Source organism: Arvicola amphibius, chromosome 10, assembly GCF_903992535.2.
Source record: "Arvicola amphibius chromosome 10, mArvAmp1.2, whole genome shotgun sequence".
Classification (NCBI taxonomy): domain Eukaryota; kingdom Metazoa; phylum Chordata; class Mammalia; order Rodentia; family Cricetidae; genus Arvicola; species Arvicola amphibius.
The window spans coordinates 60,702,743-60,722,176 of record NC_052056.1 but is presented as its reverse complement, the minus strand read 5'-3'; the positions used below and the strand labels follow the sequence as shown (position 1 = coordinate 60,722,176).

Here is a 19,434-nt window from a genome sequence, read left to right as displayed (position 1 = left end):
ACTCTGCCCACTGAGCTACATACATCCCCAACCCTTGACCTTTTTGTTCTCAGGAAATGAATTTTTCAACTAGATTTTTTTGTTTACTTTTATGGTTTGGATATTTCACCTATAATTTAATGTGCACCCACGTGAGTGAGTGGTAGCCCCAGGAGTCAGAAGAGTGCACTGGGTCCTTGAAACTGAAGTTACAGGTGGTTCTGAGCCATCATATGGGTTCTGGGAACCACACTGGATCCTCTGTAAGAACAGCAAATGCCTCTGTCTGTGGGGCTATTCTCCAGGAAATAAACCTACAGTTTTTTTTGTATTGTTTTGTTTTATTAAGACAGTTTCTTATTGTGTAATCCTGTATCTTAGTTTGATTCTCTGTTTCTGTGATAAAACCCTGTCTGAAAACAACTTGGAGGAGAAAGGGTTTATTTCAGCTTACGCTCACAGTCTCTTCAGGAAAGAGAGTCACATCAAAACCCTGAAAGACAGCGGCTATGGGTGGCTGCTGCACTCAGCAAGAGGCAGGTGGATCTCTGTGAGTCCAAGCTGGTCTACAAAGAGAGTTCCAGGGACAGACAATGCTGTTACCAGAGAAAGCCCTGTCTTGCAGGGGTGGGGGGAACCTGGAGACAGGAACTGATGCAGAGATCATGGAGGATGCTGCTCACTGAACTATTCCTTGTGGCTGCTCAGCCAGCTTTCTCTATACCATCTGGGACCAGATCAAGAAAATGCCCACAGACATGTCTTCGGGGCCAGTCTGTTCGATGTAGTTTCTCAGTTGAGTTCCCTCTTTTCAAAAGAACCTGGCTTGGTGTCCTGTTACAAAAATTAACTAGACATGCTGGCTTGGCCTCACATTGGAAGGGGTCTGCCTTAGTGCTACCAAGGGCTGCCATGTTCAGCTTCCCACTATTTTTTTTTTTTTTTTTTTTTTTTTTTTTTTTTTTCGTTTTTCGAGACAGGGTTTTCTCTGTGGCTTGGAGCCTGTCCTGGAACTAGCTCTTGTAGACCAGGCTGGTCTCGAACTCACAGAGATCCGCCTGCCTCTGCCTCCCGAGGTGCTGGGGCTTCCACTATTTTTAAGGCGAAGCAGAGGTGGGCCTGGAGAGAAAGGCTCAGCAGTGAAAAACAGGGTACTGCTCTTGCAGGGGACCTAAGTTTGGTTCCGAGCTCCCTTGTTAATGCAGGTTACAACCACCTGAAATTCAGGGAAGCTGACACCCTCTTCTGGTTTCCACTGGACCTGTACTCACCTCCACATACCCTATACAAACACACACATATACAAATAATTAAAAATTACATTAAATCTAAAGGAGAAATGGCATGTCTCATGCAGTAGAATGTGCCTGGTATATCCATGCAGCCTGGAAGCCCGAGAACTATAGAAAATCTGTCGGACACGGCCCCTGAGTATTCTGTGCTGCTCTGGAACTCACGTCAGGCCTCTGTCTAACCGTCTTTTTGTCATGAATTTGTATTTAATCTTAACCATTCAGGCAAAGTCTCATCTCCTTTTAAACTTGCTTGGGGTTTTTTTTTTTTTTTTTTTTTTTTTTTTTTTTTTTTTTTTTTTTTTTTTTTTGGTTTTTCGAGACAGGGTTTTCCTGTAGTTTCTAGAGCCTGTCCTGGAACTAGCTCTTGTAGACCAGGCTGGCCTCGAACTCAGAGATCCGCCTGCCTCTGCCTCCCGAGTGTTGTGGATTAAAGGCGTGCGCCGCCACGCCCGGCTTGTTTTGTTTCTTATTATAAGACCAGATCCTTTTGTTTGCACAAGGCTTTAGAAGATAGAGGTAATTATTTTCAGATATATATCAATATATAGATATAGATATATTAATTCTTCTTCTAATTGATTCGCAATTGATGTTTAGTTGGTGACTTCCTACATTTATCCTGGAGAAGCCCGCTCCTTACTGGAGATGTATGCAGATTTCATGTCTCATCCAGACCTGTTCATAGGCATCACCGATGGAGCCACGCCCGAGGACCGGATGATTCGCTTCGTTGAGTACTACCTTACCTCATTTCATGAAGGCCGAAGGGAGCCATTGCTAAGAAGCCGTACAATCCTATCATTGGGGAGACTTTCCACTGCTCCTGAGGGTGCCAAAGGGGCAGAACAGCATCCGGTTTGAGTGGCAGCTCTTGCACCTCCACCATCACTAGTCATGCTCCTCTGCCGGAGGATGCTCTAGCCCAGGGAGTCTCAGACTGGTTCCACTGTCAGATTTGTCCCGCTGGAGCAAGTTTCCCATCATCCTCCAGTCTCAGGATTTTATGCAGAATGTACAGAAAGGAAGATGTGTGTAAATGCACACTCTGACTAAAAGCAAGTTCTTAGGCATGTCCATAGGTGTGACAATGGTCGGAGAAGGTGAGTAGAAAGATTGTTCTCCAGTGTTTTGTTTTGTTTTTTTTTAATCAAACTTGCTAAGCTTGGAAAGGCTGTATAGGGATTAATTATAGGATTTTTGAGGTCTGTTTGTATGTATATGAATATTTGCCTACATATATGTTAGTGCACCACGTGTATGCAGTAACCATTTACAGGCAGTTGTGAGCTACCATATTGGGGACTGGGAACTGAGCCCCTTAAGTCGTCCTCTGCAAGAGCAGCCAGTGCCTGTAACTGCTGAGTTCTCTTTCCAGCCCCTAGTTAGAGATTTTAAGTGTTACATATACTACTTTTTTTGGTATTGTGCTCCAGAATGTATATTGAGACACACTAAATTACTGTGCTATTAGTATGAACAAATAGAAATTCTCCTTGAAATTATATTTTAAAAATTTAAGTATAAAGTTTTTGGGTTGTTTGTTTTTAGACAGGGTCTTACTGTGTAGCTCTGGCTGGCCTGAAACTCTGAACTCACTGAAATTACAGGGGTTCACCACCACAACTGTAAAGTGTTTTATTGTGGAAACTTTGCAGCATGGTGGCACATACCTTTAATCTCAGCACTCCAGAGGCAGAAGCAGGCAGATCTCTGGCAGTTTGGGGCTAGCCTGATCTACATTGAGAGTTTCAGGGCATATATAGAACCTTGCTCTTGGTTATGTGCTCTTGAAGGAGAGCTGCTGTTGCTCGTTTTCAGTGGAGTAGTCTGGCACTGTGGAGGAGCATGTGCCACTTTCAACTCTGAATCCTGAGGGGAGGTACAGTGACTTCTTTATTAGCTAATCCTTTCTTGTATTCAGGTATTGCCTTTTGGAACTAACTGCCGTCTGTCACCTTAGCAACAAGTAAAAAGATGAAGGAATAGAGAAATGGTTGAGATGCTCAGTTTGTTAGGTCCTTTCCTTGCAAAAATGCATCCCAAGTTCAGGTCCCCCAGCACCCATGACAAGAAAGCCAGGCATGGCAATGGGGTAAGCAGTCAGTGACCGCCTCAAAAAGAAGGTGGAGTGACTTGCAATACTCGGAGGCTGAGCCAAGCAGAACTCTGTAGTTGCAGGCTAGCCCTTGTTGCAGGAAGACGCGGGGTTGTGACCTCTGGTCTCTATATACATGCATAAGTATGTGCACACAAACACACACCAATACTGTGTACCACCACCCACCACACACAGTTGCCATGGGATTTATGATCATTTTGTTATTTATGTTCTTCAACATTAGGGGGGAAATTAGTTTAATTGCTTAGGTTTAGGCATTCCATGAGTCTTACTTTCCCTATATTTATTAAAATCAGGTTGAAACAGAATCTCTATGTAGCTCTGACTGACTTGCTACTCGCTATGAAGACCAAGTTGGTCCCAAACTCACAGAGATCTATCTGCCTCTGCCTCTTATGTGCCAGGATTAATGATGTGTGCCGCCACAGCCATAACTCATAAAGGAAGAAAAAGGGCACCTAGTGAGTGGTCCACATTCCTGGGGAGGTAAGACAATGGGTTTAGACTCACGGGCCAGCCACCTGTGCTTCCATGATGAGGTCTAGGCTAGTAAGAGACCCTGTCTCCAAAACTGAAGGTGAATGACATCTAAGGAACCACAGCCAAGATTGTGTCTGACCTTCATGTGCACACACACACATACACACACACACTCACACGCATACGCATACTCACTTACACAGTAAATGAAGTATAATAGGTAAATTATACTACATTAAAGGTACTAATGTAGCTTGAGTATGCTACATACATGCATGGTGTATCATGCAGATCAGTTATTCACTATTATTAATCCCTTTTTAAATGTTTTTACTACTTTAATATAAGATCGTTGATATAGAATCCCCCAATAGAATAATATTTGTTTGAAAATCACCACTTAGACCTCTTACGTCTCATATAGCTTCTGAATTTGGTAAATAAAATGTGGGATGCTCTTTGTTCTTGATGAAAAGATTACATCTGGGTCTTTCACACGTGTAGACTAGAATAATGAACACTTTCTCGTCATACTCTGAGTGACTGCCAGGCTGCTGGTGACCAAGTCTTAGCAGGAATCTGCACAGCAGAGCTCCCGCCCCAGCCCCAAGGCTTTATTTTGTTTTTAGGAGCATTGGTGGGACATTTAGACTGCTTGCACTGGAACAGGTACAGGTCGCACAAACCCGCAGGAGCAGGAAGGTCACAGTGATAGGGACTCTGATTCAGTATCTTCTGAAAATGCTGCCAAACGAAGTCAGTAAATGAGTATAAAAATAATGATGTTTATTATTACTAGACAGGAAAAGAAAACTGTTTCTTGGAAGAGACATTAACCACCATCATGCTTTTACATTCAGGTGTCCTTAGTCTGTTGGAACATGGAGAAGAGTACACATTTTCGCTGCCTTGTGCATATGCCCGGTCCATTCTTACTGTTCCCTGGGTAGAACTAGGTGGCAAAGTCAGCGTCAACTGTACAAAAACGGGATACTCAGCCAGCATCACTTTTCACACTAAGCCGTTTTATGGCGGCAAACTGCACCGGTAAGAACTTGAAGGTGTCTGGGTTCCCGCTCTGCTCTTTGATCTTGTACTGGAACTCCTTGTTCTTTTCCTGCTTTGTCTTCTCTAGAGGAGACTAAGGTAGGAATGTGTGTGTGTGTGTGTGTGTGTGTGTGTGTGAGAGAGAGAGAGAGAGAGAGAGAGAGAGAGAGAGAGAGAGAGAGAGAGAGAGAGAGAGAGAGAAAGAGAGATCACCGCACAGGCAAGATGTCTGGAGTTCAGATTTGCTGGTATGTTTGGTGGCTTTCCCGTGACTCTAGCCTTAGAAGACAAAGCGAGGGGATCCCCATAGCAAGCTAGCTAGAGCTCTGACTCAGATTAAGAGACTGCCTCAAAGGATAAGGTAGAAAAGCAATGGAAAAAGATTCCTAACAACAGTCTTGGTCTTGCGCATACACACACAGGCAGACATGTGCAAGTACACATGGTTTTGGTTTGGGTTTATATTTCAAGACAGGATTTCTCTGTGTAACAACAGCTCTGCTGTCCTGGAACTTGGTTTGTAGATGAGGCTTTCCTTGAACTGACAGATGTGTGCCACCACCAGCTAACAACCACACACAGACAGACGGACACACACAAAAGAGGAAAGGAAGCACTCTAGAAATCCGACCCCACTCTAAAACAGCAATGACGCCACCACACTAACTCATGTATTGTTTCCCGTTTCCCTGTGGAGTTGTTAACGGCTTGGAAACTAGAATTGTTTGTGGTCTGCAGCACAGTTCAGACCAAAGGAATTCAGAGTCAGAGTCAAAGCTCAGTGAAGGAAGCCCACTATAAGCTAGGGTGAACATGTCTCTAAACACAAGTTGACGATGTGTCCAGCTGCTGTGTCCTCCCTGCAGGCCAGCCCCTGCAGCGCTCTTCTGGATCATCAGACAGGCAAAACAAGTTTTCCAATAGGATCCTGAGGCTGCCTGCTCTTTCCTTAACCTTTGACAACTGTTCTGGAAGTGTGGGGTAGCTTTTTATATATATATATTTTTTAAAATGCTGCAAGATCCCTGGCAGCAGTAGGCAGCAGAAATGCTGTAGGTCCCAAATGGTGGTAGCGGGCCAGGTGGCAGCAGACAGCGGGCCCTGGGAGCAGCCAGTCCTAGGCAGAGACGGCTGCTGGTCCCCAGGCAGGGAGACACATGGCGGGCGGGCGGGAGACAGAGCCATGGATAGACATGACATGTAGAGTGAGGTTGAATATTTATTCAGGGGGTTATGAAGGGGGAAGGGAGAAAGGGGGGGAGAGAGAGAGACAGAGAGAAGAGGACGGGGGGGGGGGGTGAGCAGAGAAGTGGGGAGAGAGGCAGAAGTGAAGCTGCCTCTCTGAGAGGAAGATGGAAAAGAGAGCAAGCTCAGGCAGGAGGCTGAAGATCAGCCTGCCTCAGCGGATGGGGGAGGCTTGTCTCTTAAAGGGACCAAAACCATAACAGTTTTCCTATAAGCTCTTTATTTAAAAAATAGTATCCATACAAGAATATACCAAGTCATAAATTTTCAGAGGTCTTTACTTCACTGTGGCAGATCCCTAACATCCCAGAGGACTTTTTTTTTTTTTTTTTTTTTTTTTTTTTGGTTTTTTGAGACAGGGTTTCTCTGCAGCTTTAGAGCCTGTCCTGGAGCTAGCTCTTGTAGACCAGGCTGGCCTCGAACTCACAGAGATCCGCCTGCCTCTGCCGTCCCGAGTGCTGGATTAAAGGCGTTGCGCCACACCCAACCCACCCGCCCGGCTCCAGAGGACTTTCTTTAATTGATAGTTTCTTCTTCCCTCCTCTCCTGGGCTAACCTACTGCCCACCCTGGGTAACCGCATGTGCTGATTTCTAATACCACACATTAGTTTTAAAGCTGTATACACTATGTTGTCTTTTATATACCCTACTTATTTTGTTCAGTGCTAGGTTTTTAAAGATTGTCCGTGTAATACTTGCAGGGTTTTTTCTCCGTATCAAGGCCTGTATCCCATTGCGTAACTATGCCACAACTGATAACTTCATTCTTGTTTGTTTACTTTTATGTTGTGTGTGTGTTTGTGTGCATGCCTGTAAGCCACATGCATGCAGGTCCCTATGGAAGCCAGAAGAGAGTGTCAGATCCCCTGGAACTGTGTCGGGGACCAGCCTCGACAAAAATACCTCTCTCCAGGCAGGGGTAAAGGCAATGGGGATTAGAAATTACAGTAAAAAAAAATGAAGACCCGAATGAAAATAATAAAGGGAGAAAGATATAGGATAGTATCAAGAGGGAATTTACCCGTTTAATTTCCAACTGCTTAAAATAGCCCTGACCCCAAAAGGTAGGAGTAAGACAAAAGACTGCCTCTACGGGATACAAGGAAATGAACATACCAATTGAAAGTCATGGGCTACTCACAGCTAAACATTCTGTTGCTGGAACAAAACAAGTCACACCCATGCCTTAGACCAAAATACTCTGTAGGCAAACCACTCCCTGGGTGGAATGCCAAGTTATTTCCATAAAGGGAACTGGAACTTGGGATCCTTTTTTGAGGTAGGAACAAACTACTTCCCTATTTCAGGAGCATGGGGGGAGGGGTCTGGCAATTAGCCACACCTGTTGACCATAACCTTGAGAGAGCAGAACTCTCTGATTTACTACTGGGTAGGACCTTTGTCTGAGGTAGAAGCACAATAACCTTGAAGGAACTAGAAACAAGTCCCTAATCTCTGATCTTTGGTCAACGTGGAAATAGGCCTTTTTGGGCCTCCACAGAACTGGAGTAACAGGCATATGAGCCCCCTTGATGTGAGTGCTGAGCACCAAAATGGTTCCCTTTTGAGAGCGGCAAGTGCCCTTCATCTCTGAGCCATCTCTTTAGCCTTTATAATGCATTTTAATTTTGACAGCTGTGTATAGCCTATCACAAATATTTCTTCTGGATAGGGTTGGGGATATAGCTCAGAGGTAAAACATTTAGCAGCATGCATAAGGCCTGTGTTCTCCCTAACACCACACACTTCATCGTTTGTGTGTGGATGCACAACAGTGCTGCTCACAGACACTGGTTGAATGTGTATGTAGATGTGTATAGCACAGAGGACAGGCGTGTCAGAGGGTTGCGTAGCATGTGACATGTACAATGAGTTAGATGAAAGCTAGTGTGGGACATTCTTTAATTAGACTCGAGAAGGGTCTAGAGCAGAACACGGTTGTGTCCTTTAATTTCCTTATGTTCTCGGACCTGCCTGTATAGTACAAGTATTAGGTATAGTATAGTATAGTAGAGTATAGTATAGTATAGTACTAGGCCCTTTATAGTATAGTGACCAAGTTAAGTAACTCTGAAGAGATGGTCTGGTCTTTCATCTAAAAGTATGCCAATGTCGCAGGCCTCTATGAGTTCCAGGCAGGTGCGAGACGGATAGGCCCACCATGCAGAGTGAGTTTGGATATAGTCTGTTTAACTGTTGTAAAAGAGCATCATAAGGAGAAGGTACCATGTAATTCAGTGCTTGTGGGCAGAGCCTTGAGAAGGTCACGTGTTGAACAGAAGGCTTAGGGAGGTGCTGTAACATCCCAGATTGTCTATGGCAGTTAAAAGTCTTGTATGCCAGAGTGGCGGCTCACTCCTAAGGCCAGGGACGATGGCTTGAGCCTGTGTGTTTCAGCCTGAACAACACGATGAAATGCTGTAACTAGACTGCCAGAAGAAAAGTCAGTACAGGGACTAGTGCTTCTCAGTTCTTAGTGCTCTGGTTGAGTGTGCCCAGAGGACTAGTCATTCTCAGTTCTTAGTGCTCAGGTTGAGTGTGCTCGGAGGACTAGTCATTCTCCAGTTCTCTGTCCTTAGTATAGCTCTGGTTGAGTGTGCCTAAGAGGGTAGGAAGAATGGGTCAGTACTCAGCATCATCTCTTCACACCTGTGGTTAGAGCTGAGTCTTCAAGAAATGGGAAGGTATTGCACGTGGGATCAGAGAAGAAACACGGGCGCTGCAGAGATTGTAATAGTCTAGATAAAACACTTTACAGTTCCCCCAGGGGCAGCCCGGTCCCACCACCCGAGACCTCTGTGGGTCCCAGGCAGGTGCGAGAAGGATAGGCACACCATGCAGAGTGAGCTTGGATATAGTCTGTTTAGTAAAAGGGAAGTGGGGGGCACGGCAGCAGCCGCCTCTTCCAAAGAGAGACAGGGCAGAGAGAGGGCAGGCTGGAAGCAGAAGGAAGAATCACACTTGCCTCAGCAGAAGGGAGGGAGTGGGCGGAGCTTGTCTCTTAAAGGGACAGGACAGACTGTGACCCAGATAGCTCAGTGGTTCAGAGTACTTACTGCTCTTGCAGGGGACTCAGGTTCAGTTTCTAGCACCCTCATGGCAGCTCACAACCATATGTAACTCCAGTCCCAGGGTATCCAGGACCTTCTTTTGACCTCTGCAGGCACCAGACATGCAAATGGTAATCACACATATATGCAGACAAAACACCAATACACATAAAATAAATAAATCTAAAAAATTTTTTGAGAAATAATGTAGTGACCCCTAAACAGACATTTTGTCTGACTTCTAAGGAGCCCTTCGCAATACAATTTTGTTTGTTCAAATGGTTTGAAATACAATTTAAGAGTTCCCGCTCCTATAACCAAGTGGACGTATAGCTCTGTTCTTTGTGTTTAGTGAACCACAGTTAGCAGTTACATCTGACTTGCATTTTGAATGTTTGTTCTTCACCCTAAACCATCATACCCCTAGGCTCCCAAGACCTGGCCCACGGACCCTTCGTTATTGGACTCTCTACCCACCTGCTTTGAGCTCTGAATTTGCAGCTCACTTCCTTCCTTTCTTCCTGGTTTCCTGCCTTTCCTTGTGATGTCTTGGGTCTCCCAAGTTTTCTTTTGGACCCAAATAAATCACAGGCTCTGGACAGTCATTAGACCTTAACCTTTAACCTGCCTGCTATTCCCTGAGTTTTGAACTTATCTCAACTTTATTCTACAGGAAACACACACTTCATTAAACATGTTTGAGCCGTTTTTCTTTGTGCCTTCCACCTAAGCTGCATCAGCACCGCTGTCTGTTGGTGTCAGGTGACGCCATTCACATGTTACTACTGTATATGAACTCCATATGCTTTCATAGATCACTCACTTTTCTGTTTTAGCCAGTGAACTTATCATTTTAATTGTATTTCATATTTTTCTAACTATTAATGACTTATTCAAGTTTTGTATTGAATTTAAAATTGTGATTTTTGGGCTAGGCATGGTGGCTCACACCTTCAATCTCAGTGCTTGGGAGGTGGAGGCAGGTGGATCTCTATGAGTTTGAGGCCAGCCTGGTATATAGAACAAGTTCAAGGACAGCCAGGGCTACATGGAGAAACCCTGTTTAGGGGAAAGAAAATCACAAGTTAATAAATATGGGTGGTTGATCTCTAGAACTTCAGATGTTTTGGGTAGATGGGCCAGTGAGAGAGGGCTAGATTATAATGCTGTCACATTTTTATATTGTAATAAACATGTTAGATGTGGTTCTCCATTTATGCTAATGAAGTCCAATCTGATGGCTAATATCCTTTCTGAAGACTAAAGCTGGTGCAGCTGAACAGCCCTGGGGATCTGGAACAGGATTGGTCTTCACTGGCCCAGGGACTGGCCAGTTAAATGTGCTCTCTAGCTAATTTAAAGTTGCGAATTCTGAGGACACTTTGCTTCCCCCTGCTGTAGCGTCACAGCTGAAGTGAAGCACAACGTTTCCAACACCGTGGTGTGCAGAGTACAGGGGGAGTGGAACAGTGTTCTGGAGTTCACCTACAGCAACGGCGAGACCAAGTACGTGGACCTGACTAAGCTGGCTGTGACGAAGAAGAGAGTGCGGCCTCTGGAGAAGCAGGATCCCTTTGAGTCCAGGTGTGTCACCCTCTCGCCTAGTCAGGAAGGTCGGAGCTCTGGAGTCTAGCTAAGCCCCTTCACTAAGTTACTGCAGTTTATATCAGCTTTGCCATCTATTAAATGAAAGTATTGGTCTGATTTATTTAACTTTTTGGTTTTTCGAGACAGGGTTTCTCTGTGGCTTTGGAGCCTGTCTTGGAACTAGCTCTGTAGACCAGGCTGGTCTCGAACTCACAGAGATCCGCCTGCCTCTGCCTCCCGAGTGCTGTGATTTATTTAACTTTAAAACCCCTTGCCAGCTATGACATTTTATGTATGAAAAATAACTGGCAAGTTTTTGACTCCTACATTAAAACTAACCTTGAAAACTACCAGTTAGTTACCTGGCTGGCGAGATGGTTCTGAGGGTAAAGGTACTTGCCTTACATGGCTGACAGCGTAAATAAAATCCTCAGAACCCATGTAAGAGGTAGAAGGAAAGCACTGACCCACAGCACACTGTCAGCTCCCTCCGCCAGTAACAGATTTCAGAGGCAAACTAGCGCTGGCCAGGTTTTCACATAGTATCAAGGATCTGAATCCTTCAATTTCATTAACATATTCTCATTTACAAGCAGTGTGGTGGTTGTGCTCACCTTTAATGCCAGTACTCAGGAGGCACAGGCAGGTAGACCTTTCTGAGTTCGAGGTCAGCCTGATCTACAGAGCTAGCTCCAGGACAGCCAGGGCTACACAAGAAACCCTGTCTCTAAAAACTAAAAAAAAAAAAAAAATAGTTTAACCAATTGTCAATTTATTGGCAGTTAATCGTACTGCCTTCCCTCCTGTAGGATATATAGTGATGCCCCAGACTCATTCTGTTTTTTCTTTCTTTTTTTTTTTTTTTTTGTTTGTTTGTTTGTTTGTTTTTCAAGACAGGGTTTTTCTGTGTAGCCTTGGCTGTGCTGAAACTCTGTAGATCAGGCTGGCCTCAAACTCACAGAGATTCACCTGCCTCTGCCTCCAAAGTACTGGAATTAAAGGCACATGCCATTACTGCCCAGTTTCTTTTTTTTTTTTTTTTCTTTTTTAGTATTTATGTGCATTAGCATCTTCTTTGCATGAGGGTTTTGAGTACTGTGGAACTGGAGTTACAGACAGTTGTGAGCTGCCATGTGGGTTCTGGGAATCGAACCTAGGTCCTCTGAAAGAGTAGCTAGTGCTCTTAACCACTGAGCCATCATTCCAGCCCCAGGACTTATTCTTTATACTGTAATTTTCCCTCCCCGTGGTCAGTGTGATTAAAAGTTTAATTATATTCAACCATCTTTTGGCTTCATTGATTTTTCTTTTAGAACCCTTCCACTTCCAGCCTCTCCATATCCCAGTGTGTGGTGCTCTGTGTTCTGATAGGGATGAACCGCTCGTGGCCGTAATTTTTTGTTCCCAGCAACCAATATGTTGCTCATATGTCAATCTCAAATTAATGAGGAATTAGCATCTTTCACAAAGCATGGGTTTTTTTTTATATCTTTTCTATTGGATTATTTGTCTTTGTGCTGTGGGGGTTTGTACCTCAGGCTGGCCATGAACTCTGTAGCCTAGGATAACCTTGAACTCATTCTCCTGCGCCTGCCTCCTCAGCACTAGGGTTACAGGATGCCCTACCATGGTGTTATGTGGAGCTGGGGACTGAAGGCACCACCACAGGTGTGGGCAAGCCATATCTCAACCTCCTACATTTCAGCCTTTTAAAGATATCTCATGTTATTTGTTACTTTCTGAAAGTTTCCTAAAAACAGAAAAACTTGAAAAAAAGCTTCTTAGGAGGAGCCCTGTCTCCACTCTCAAACTCAGAGCTGCAAAATGATTTAGAAAAATGTAAATATTAGAAATTATTTGGGTGGGGGCATGCTGGGAAGAGGGTTGGAAGGGGAAGCTGAGATCAGAATTACTAAAAAGAGAAAAAGAAAATTATCGTGACTTTTAAATTATCCTCTTTTAGAAGAATATTTGTAAAATAGGCCATTTTTAATTTTAGACGATTATGGAAAGATGTAACAGACTCTCTGAGGGAGTCTGAAATTGACAAGGCCACAGAGCACAAACGTGCCTTGGAAGAGCGGCAGAGAACTGAAGAAAGACATCGGACTGAAACAGGCACACCCTGGACAACCAAGTATTTTACTAAGGAGGTATGTTCTGCGTGCACTTCTGCGGGGCTCTGGCTTACCTGTGTGCTGTTGAGTCGCCAGCTGCTGTACAACTGTTTTCAGAGCGTCTAGCTTGGGGCTGGGGAGACGGCCGGGCAGTAAAGCCCTTGCTGTATAAGTGAGAGAACCTGAGCTCAGATCCCCGGAACCCACACAAAGGGCTGTAATTCCAGTTTTGGGGAGGCAGAGACATAGTTAATCAGAGAGCTCCAGCTTCAGTGAGATTCTCTGCCTCAAAAAAAAAAAGTAGTTGGCCAGCAAGGTGGCTCAGTGGGTAAGGCGCTGGCCACCAAGCCCAGTGATCTGAGTTTGATCACCAGGATCTACATGGTAGAAGAAGAGACCTGACTCCCCCAAGTTGACCTCCACACATATACACAAAATAAATAATTAATTAATGTAATTTTTAAAGTGTAAAAAATGAGGAGAATGCCTGAGGAAGATACTCAATTTTGAAACCTAGCCTCCACCCTCATGTATGTAGCACACACACATGCACACACATGCACACGCATGCACAGTCTAGCTTAATTGGGAACTTTCTCATGCACTTTACACAATTTGTTCAAGTAATATAGCTTTCCCAGAGATCAGATAAAATATATTTGGAGACTAAAATGGGCCACAGATTAAATGCTGACCTAATGTTCCGCAGTAGGAAGAGTAGGGTAAGTTGACAATCTTTAACACACATCTTCAGCTCTGTTCGGTGCTAGCATTGCATGTTAACGGAGACAGAAGAAATTTCATTGGCCATGCGGAGGTTGTGACGTGGTTAATGTAGGGTGTTTAGCATAGAGAAGGAAAATCAGAGGTGTTTTATAAGTTTCTTCACAATAAATGGGGCTTGCTACATAGAAATTTTTATCAGGGACTGGAAGACTATCTTAGCGGTATAATATTTGTTTGGCATTTTGAAAACTCTGGGTTTGGTCACCAGAACCAAAAGTTAAGTACTTAGCTAGCGCCCAAATTACCATCAAGCAAGTCTTGGAAATAACATCAGAAGATACTGTAGAACGATCAAAAAACACAGAGTCAGAACATAGCAGTGTGTTGCTAGCCTGCTGCAACATGTGAAACCCATGGCTTTCGTAGATCTTGAGCCACTGACTTGCAGTTGAACTAAGGGATATTTAGATAGATTCCAGCTGCAGCGACCTAAAGCATTCATTGTTATCGGTGGTTCAGAGAAGTGTGGCTGGCAACTAGCACTGAGATCAAGAACACCTTTCCTGTCAGTAGTCTTCCTAAGAAAACTAACGATCCTCAGAAGAAGAAATCCGAAAAGCCACCTCACTGCAATCTTTGCCCTCACAGATCCAGAATTCAGAGCCGGGCAGTGGTGGCGCACGCCTTTAACGCCTTTAATCCCAGCACAAAAGGCAAAAGCAGGTGGATCTGTGTGAGTTCGAGGCCAGCCTGGTCTACATAGCTAGTTGCTGAACAGCCAGAGCTATTAGACAGAAGAAACCCTGTCTCAGAAAACAAAAAGCAAAGCAATCCATAATTAAATTCAGACTTTAATTCGGTATTTAAGAGCATTTGCTACCCTTGCAGACGACCTGGGATCAGTTCTCAGTAACTCCTGTTGAGGGGACCCTCAAACACCTGCACACACAGTACACATGAACTCCCCTAGGCACAGACATGTCCACATAGAGACTGAGATAACTCAGTAGGAAATGGTGCTTGCCCATGATGCTGACTCAGTTTGACTCTGGGACATGCCATGGAGGAGAAACAGCTCCCGAAGGTTGTCCTCTGACCTCCATATGTGCCTTGTTGCACACCCATGGCTGGACACTCACACATGCACATACAGTAATAATAAAAGTTTTTTTAATCTGTAATTCATTTTAATAGCGCCTGTACTTTTTCTTTTACCAACTTTTTTTGATAGGAATAACAAATTGAACATTTTTACACCCCCACCCCCGTTTTTGTTTTTTTTCTGGTGGATGGACTTCACATGTGCAGTATGGAGGTAGGAGAGGAGTGTGACGGAGGTTGATTCTTTCCTTTACCATGCTGGAAGGTTGCCGGGTTAAGTGGCACGTGCCTTTACTCTTTCTCACCAATCCCCACCTCTGTTTTTTCATTATTCATTTGTTTATTATTTACCTTTGGTTTTTTTTCAAGACAGGGTTTTTCTCTACAACAGCTCTGGCTGTCCTGGAACTCACTTTGTAGACCAGGCTGGCCTTGAACTCTGAGATCTGCATGCTTTTGCCTCCCAAGTGCTGGGATTAAATGCATGAGCCACCACTGCCCAGCTCCATCTCTATATTTTTATATGAACAAATATACATTTGTAATTGCTATTCAGAATTCCACCCAGGTAACCTTGATGTTCTTTGTAACTGCCCCTGGAATCATAGTTTAGAAATGCAGGCTCAGATCTGGGTCCCTTTGTCCCTTTGCATGTGCTAGCCTTGACATTAGTGTAACAGACAGGGTGGAGATGTGTGCTGCTCATGCCTGCCCTTGCTCTGCGTGTGACTGGATGGTAATGTGTGATCCCAGGTGAGGAGCGCAGCAGGAACCAGTAAGGCTAAGGGTGGTTGCCAGTCATGGATTGTGAGCCTCTGTGCTTGTGCAGGCTCTTTGCTGCAGGGATTCCTGGGGTGGCGTCCACAGAGCTTAACATATCATAGACACTTCATAAATATTCATGACTTCCATCTCCTTTCTGCTAGACTCAAACTCAGTCCTCCTTCCTCAGTCTGCAGGTGCTGGGTGGGGTTATAGCTGTGTGCCTCCCACCAGGAGCTCAGAGCCTCTGGTTTTTATCCAGAGTAAGGTGATTGGATAGCACATCATAAACTGATAAAATAAATATAATATATTTATAGTATATAATATATAATAAATACATATAGATGATAAAATCTCATAAAATGATGAGAACAGTGTAGGTGCTGAGATCTATAGACCAGATGATTTCATGGTGGATATCTTGAGACATGAAGAGAGATCCCATTATAAACAGTTGTAGTCAAGGACAAAGAGTAAACTCAGTTCTGCATTTGAGGCTAACAAGTAGGAATTTCTAGACATAAGGCAGTGTGAAAGAATGGGTGAACTGAGCCTGGTGGTGGTGGTGCACACCTTTAACCCCAGCACTTGGGAGGTAGGGACGGGCAGATCTCTGTGAGTTCCAGGACAGTCTGGTCTGCAGAGCGAGTTTCAGAACAGGCTCCAAAGCTACAGAGAAACCCTGTCTGGCGGGGGGGGGGGTGGATGAAATGACTGGGGAGGGGTTGTTAAGTTCGGTGGATTCGCATTGTGGTCCTCAGGATTCGTTGTTTAAACGGGGCCCTGTGATCAAAGACAAGGCTTATGAAGACAGTCCTGACTGTTGCAGTTCAATTATGAATAGACTGAAGGAGACGTAGGGATAGAGGCAGAATCCCAGCCTGAGTTTCCTAGTCCTCTGAACCCAGGCCTGCAGCCCCCATTACCTGCTGCCACATCCCGCTGTCTGCTTTTCTGCATTGCTGCCATAGCTCTTTCCCCTCTGCTCTCTGGTCTTCACCTCATGAACATTTCCTTGTGCTTGCCTGCTACCTGTGCTCTGTGGGGCTTGGTCTGCAGCATCTTGGCAAATGGAAGAATTGCTACAGGTGACCTCTGCAGAATTACATGTGTAAGAGTCAGGAACGGTATTTCTGCACAGCACGGTTCCTATCCTTGCCTCTGACAGAATCCCTGACACTAAAGGGGGGGGGGTGGTTTCAGGGGGTGGATTCAGTCTGTTTTGGTGTCAGGCAGGCAGGGGCCTGCTGGGAGCCCAGGAAGGCTGGTTGTGTCACCTTGGCAATCAGGTCAATAGGAAGCAGAGCTGGGCAAAATCCCCACAGTCCCAAGTCCCCCAGCAGCCACTGCCTCCAGTGAGACCTTACTTCTAAAGAGTTCCTCAACCTCAAAACACTGTCAGCCTGTGGGGGAACCATTCACATTGAAACCGTGGTGTCCTCCTAAGCTGCAGGCATGGTCTGGGGTTGTATCGGGGATCCCCATTTTGCGGTTGCTCCTTGCTTGGTTTCTCTCTGGAGATGCTGGCGGGATGCTGCTGGAGATGCTGGCTGGCGGGATACTGCTGGAGATGCTGGCGGGATGCTGCGTTAACCCCTTTTACTTGTTTCAGGGCGATGGCTGGGTTTATCGCAAACCCCTTTGGAAAGGAATTCCATCACAACCAGCAGAGTGACACCTCCTCTCTAAGGCTGGACCAGATGAGGTTCTCCTGTGTCCCCCAAGCCCTCTCAGACAGAGTCGTTGCACTGAGTGACCTGCCTCCTAATTGCACAGCCTGAAACTAGCTGAACACGAATGTACCTATTCGAGCTCATCACCCCGCAGCAGACCAAAGTGTTCAGGACACGTGATGGGCCTCTCGCAGCCTGTTCACCATCGTGAGCAATGCCATCCTAGAGCCTTCCATCCCACCAGAACTTGTGTCATCTTTTGTCCGCTCCAGCCCCTGGTTGTGCGGGCGGCAGATGGCAGCAGTGGGAACTCAGCGACTCTGGTTCCTTTGTAGTGAAGTCAGGTCTCGGGCAGAGTGTTTGCTTCTGTCCACACTGCTCCTCACTGCTCCTCCAGACCGAGAGGGAGACCAGCGGGACCTACAAGTGGATCGCGCCATTGTGCCTGAAGTCAGTGTTCACATCCCAGGGCCTCTTCCTTCGGAGGCTGTGCCTGCGCCCAGCCCGATGAAGCCCATCACTTGCTCTGTTGGAACTCTCTTTTAAAAGGGTATTTATAATTAGAATTGTAACCATGGAGGAATTTTTTCTTCTGAGCATTTTAATATACTTGAAAACAACATTGACTTGAAAAATTTCAGAACATTTTTCAATACCTAGTTTTATTAAATATATTACATTTAAGAGACAATTTTTTAAAATGTGTTCATGTCAATATGAGATTTTGGCCTTTCTCAAGAACTAAGGCATTAAAAAAAATAGCAAATACTAAAAAACAAAGCTGTTACTTTTTCCGTACCTCTTCTCATTTGTAGGTTCATATTCAGTATTATGTGCTCTCCTGAGTAAGTTTGCTTTATCTGACCTCTGTTCACTCAAAAGTTAAAACTAAAGCCTGTTCATGTCTGTCAGTAATTCAATTATGTCTGTGACTGAGTGCACGCAAAGTCGGGTTTATTCTATTTCCAAGGAAATCTAAATGCTGGGGAAAGTATGAGATGGAGGCTGGAATGTGCACTCAGGTAGAAATTGGGTTTTTATTGATATTTTAGTGGGGTTAAAGAATTGCTGGCAATGAACAGAGTAGTGCTAATTATGGTTTCATTTGTTTGAGTGTTTGCTGAGCGCCCCCTCGTGGTGCTGGCCGTTACTGCAAGCTCCCTTCACTGTCCCAGAGTGGTGCCTTACCCTGCTCCTGCCCGTGGTCTTCCAGCTGGTGTGCGGAAGGAGCGCACACCTGTCACTCAGCGGCCGTGCCAGGCGGCTGTGGCTGTGCTCTGAGAACCTCTTTCCTTAGAAGGGTTAAAAGGATGAAAACAGCAACAATGATTTTTTTCAGCAAATTGTAAATTAAAAGAAATGGTTTGTGTACAACCATTTTAATGATTCCCTTTTCATTTTTGCTGTGAAGTGCACTGAAAAAAATCTCAAAATGAGCTATAGTTCATGTGTTGGGAAAATTGAAAAATAATAAAATAGAGAACAGCAATGTTGTCGTCTGCTTTATGAGTGGAGAGAAATTTATATTTGTGATACATGTCCCCCTCCCCCACCCGCCACTTGCAAAGGAAATTAGTTCTTTCCATGGGAATCTCCTTAGGGAAACAAACCACACGCCTTTATTCCCAGCACTTGGGAGGCAGAGGCAGGTGGATCTCTGAGTTCAAGACCAGCCTGGTCTACAGAGAATTCCAGGACAGCCAGGGCTACACAGTAACCCTGTCTTGACAAAATAAATAAATAAATAAATAAACAAAAACTCACAGAGACCACCTGCTTCTGCCTCCTGAGTTCTGGGATTAAAAACATGCACCACTATGCCTGCATAGATTTAATAAGTTTTATTATTTTATTTTTATTTATGTATGGTTGTGGGGAATCGAACTCAGGACCTCTGGAAGAGCAGCCATTGCTCTTAACCACTGAGGCATTTCTCCAGCCCTGCTTGTGAACCTGTGTGTGCACATGTGGAAGCCATAAGAGGGTGTTGGATCTCCTGGAGCCAGAGCTGCATGTGGTTGTGAGTCTTGGGAACCAAATCTCAGTCCCCTGGAAGAGCAGCAAGTGCCCTTCACCCCTGCGCCATCTCACCAGCACCAATATTTAACGAATTTTTTAAGGGTCACATTTTTTTAATTTTTTTAAAAATTTATTTGTATTGGTGTTTTGTCTGCATGTATGTGTGAGAGTGTCAGAGATCTTAGAGTCACAGACAGTTGTGAGCTGCCTGTGGGTGCTGGGAATTGAAC

The 19,434-nt window shown here is 44.8% G+C and overlaps 1 protein-coding gene across 1 annotated transcript in view; it reads left to right on the top strand.

Moving 5' to 3' along the window:
* Positions 1-18,674, top strand: part of Osbpl11 (oxysterol binding protein like 11) — a 59,277-nt gene extending 40,603 nt beyond the window's left edge. Inside the window, 8 exon segments of the mRNA XM_038344410.1 lie at positions 1,903-2,034; positions 2,037-2,218; positions 2,220-2,317; positions 2,319-2,374; positions 4,734-4,920; positions 10,618-10,800; positions 12,803-12,956; positions 17,125-18,674. Of these exon segments, the coding sequence (XP_038200338.1) occupies positions 1,903-2,034; positions 2,037-2,218; positions 2,220-2,317; positions 2,319-2,374; positions 4,734-4,920; positions 10,618-10,800; positions 12,803-12,956; positions 17,125-17,187 (1,055 nt within the window). The 3' untranslated portion in view covers positions 17,188-18,674.
* The last annotated feature ends 760 nt before the right edge of the window (positions 18,675-19,434 follow it).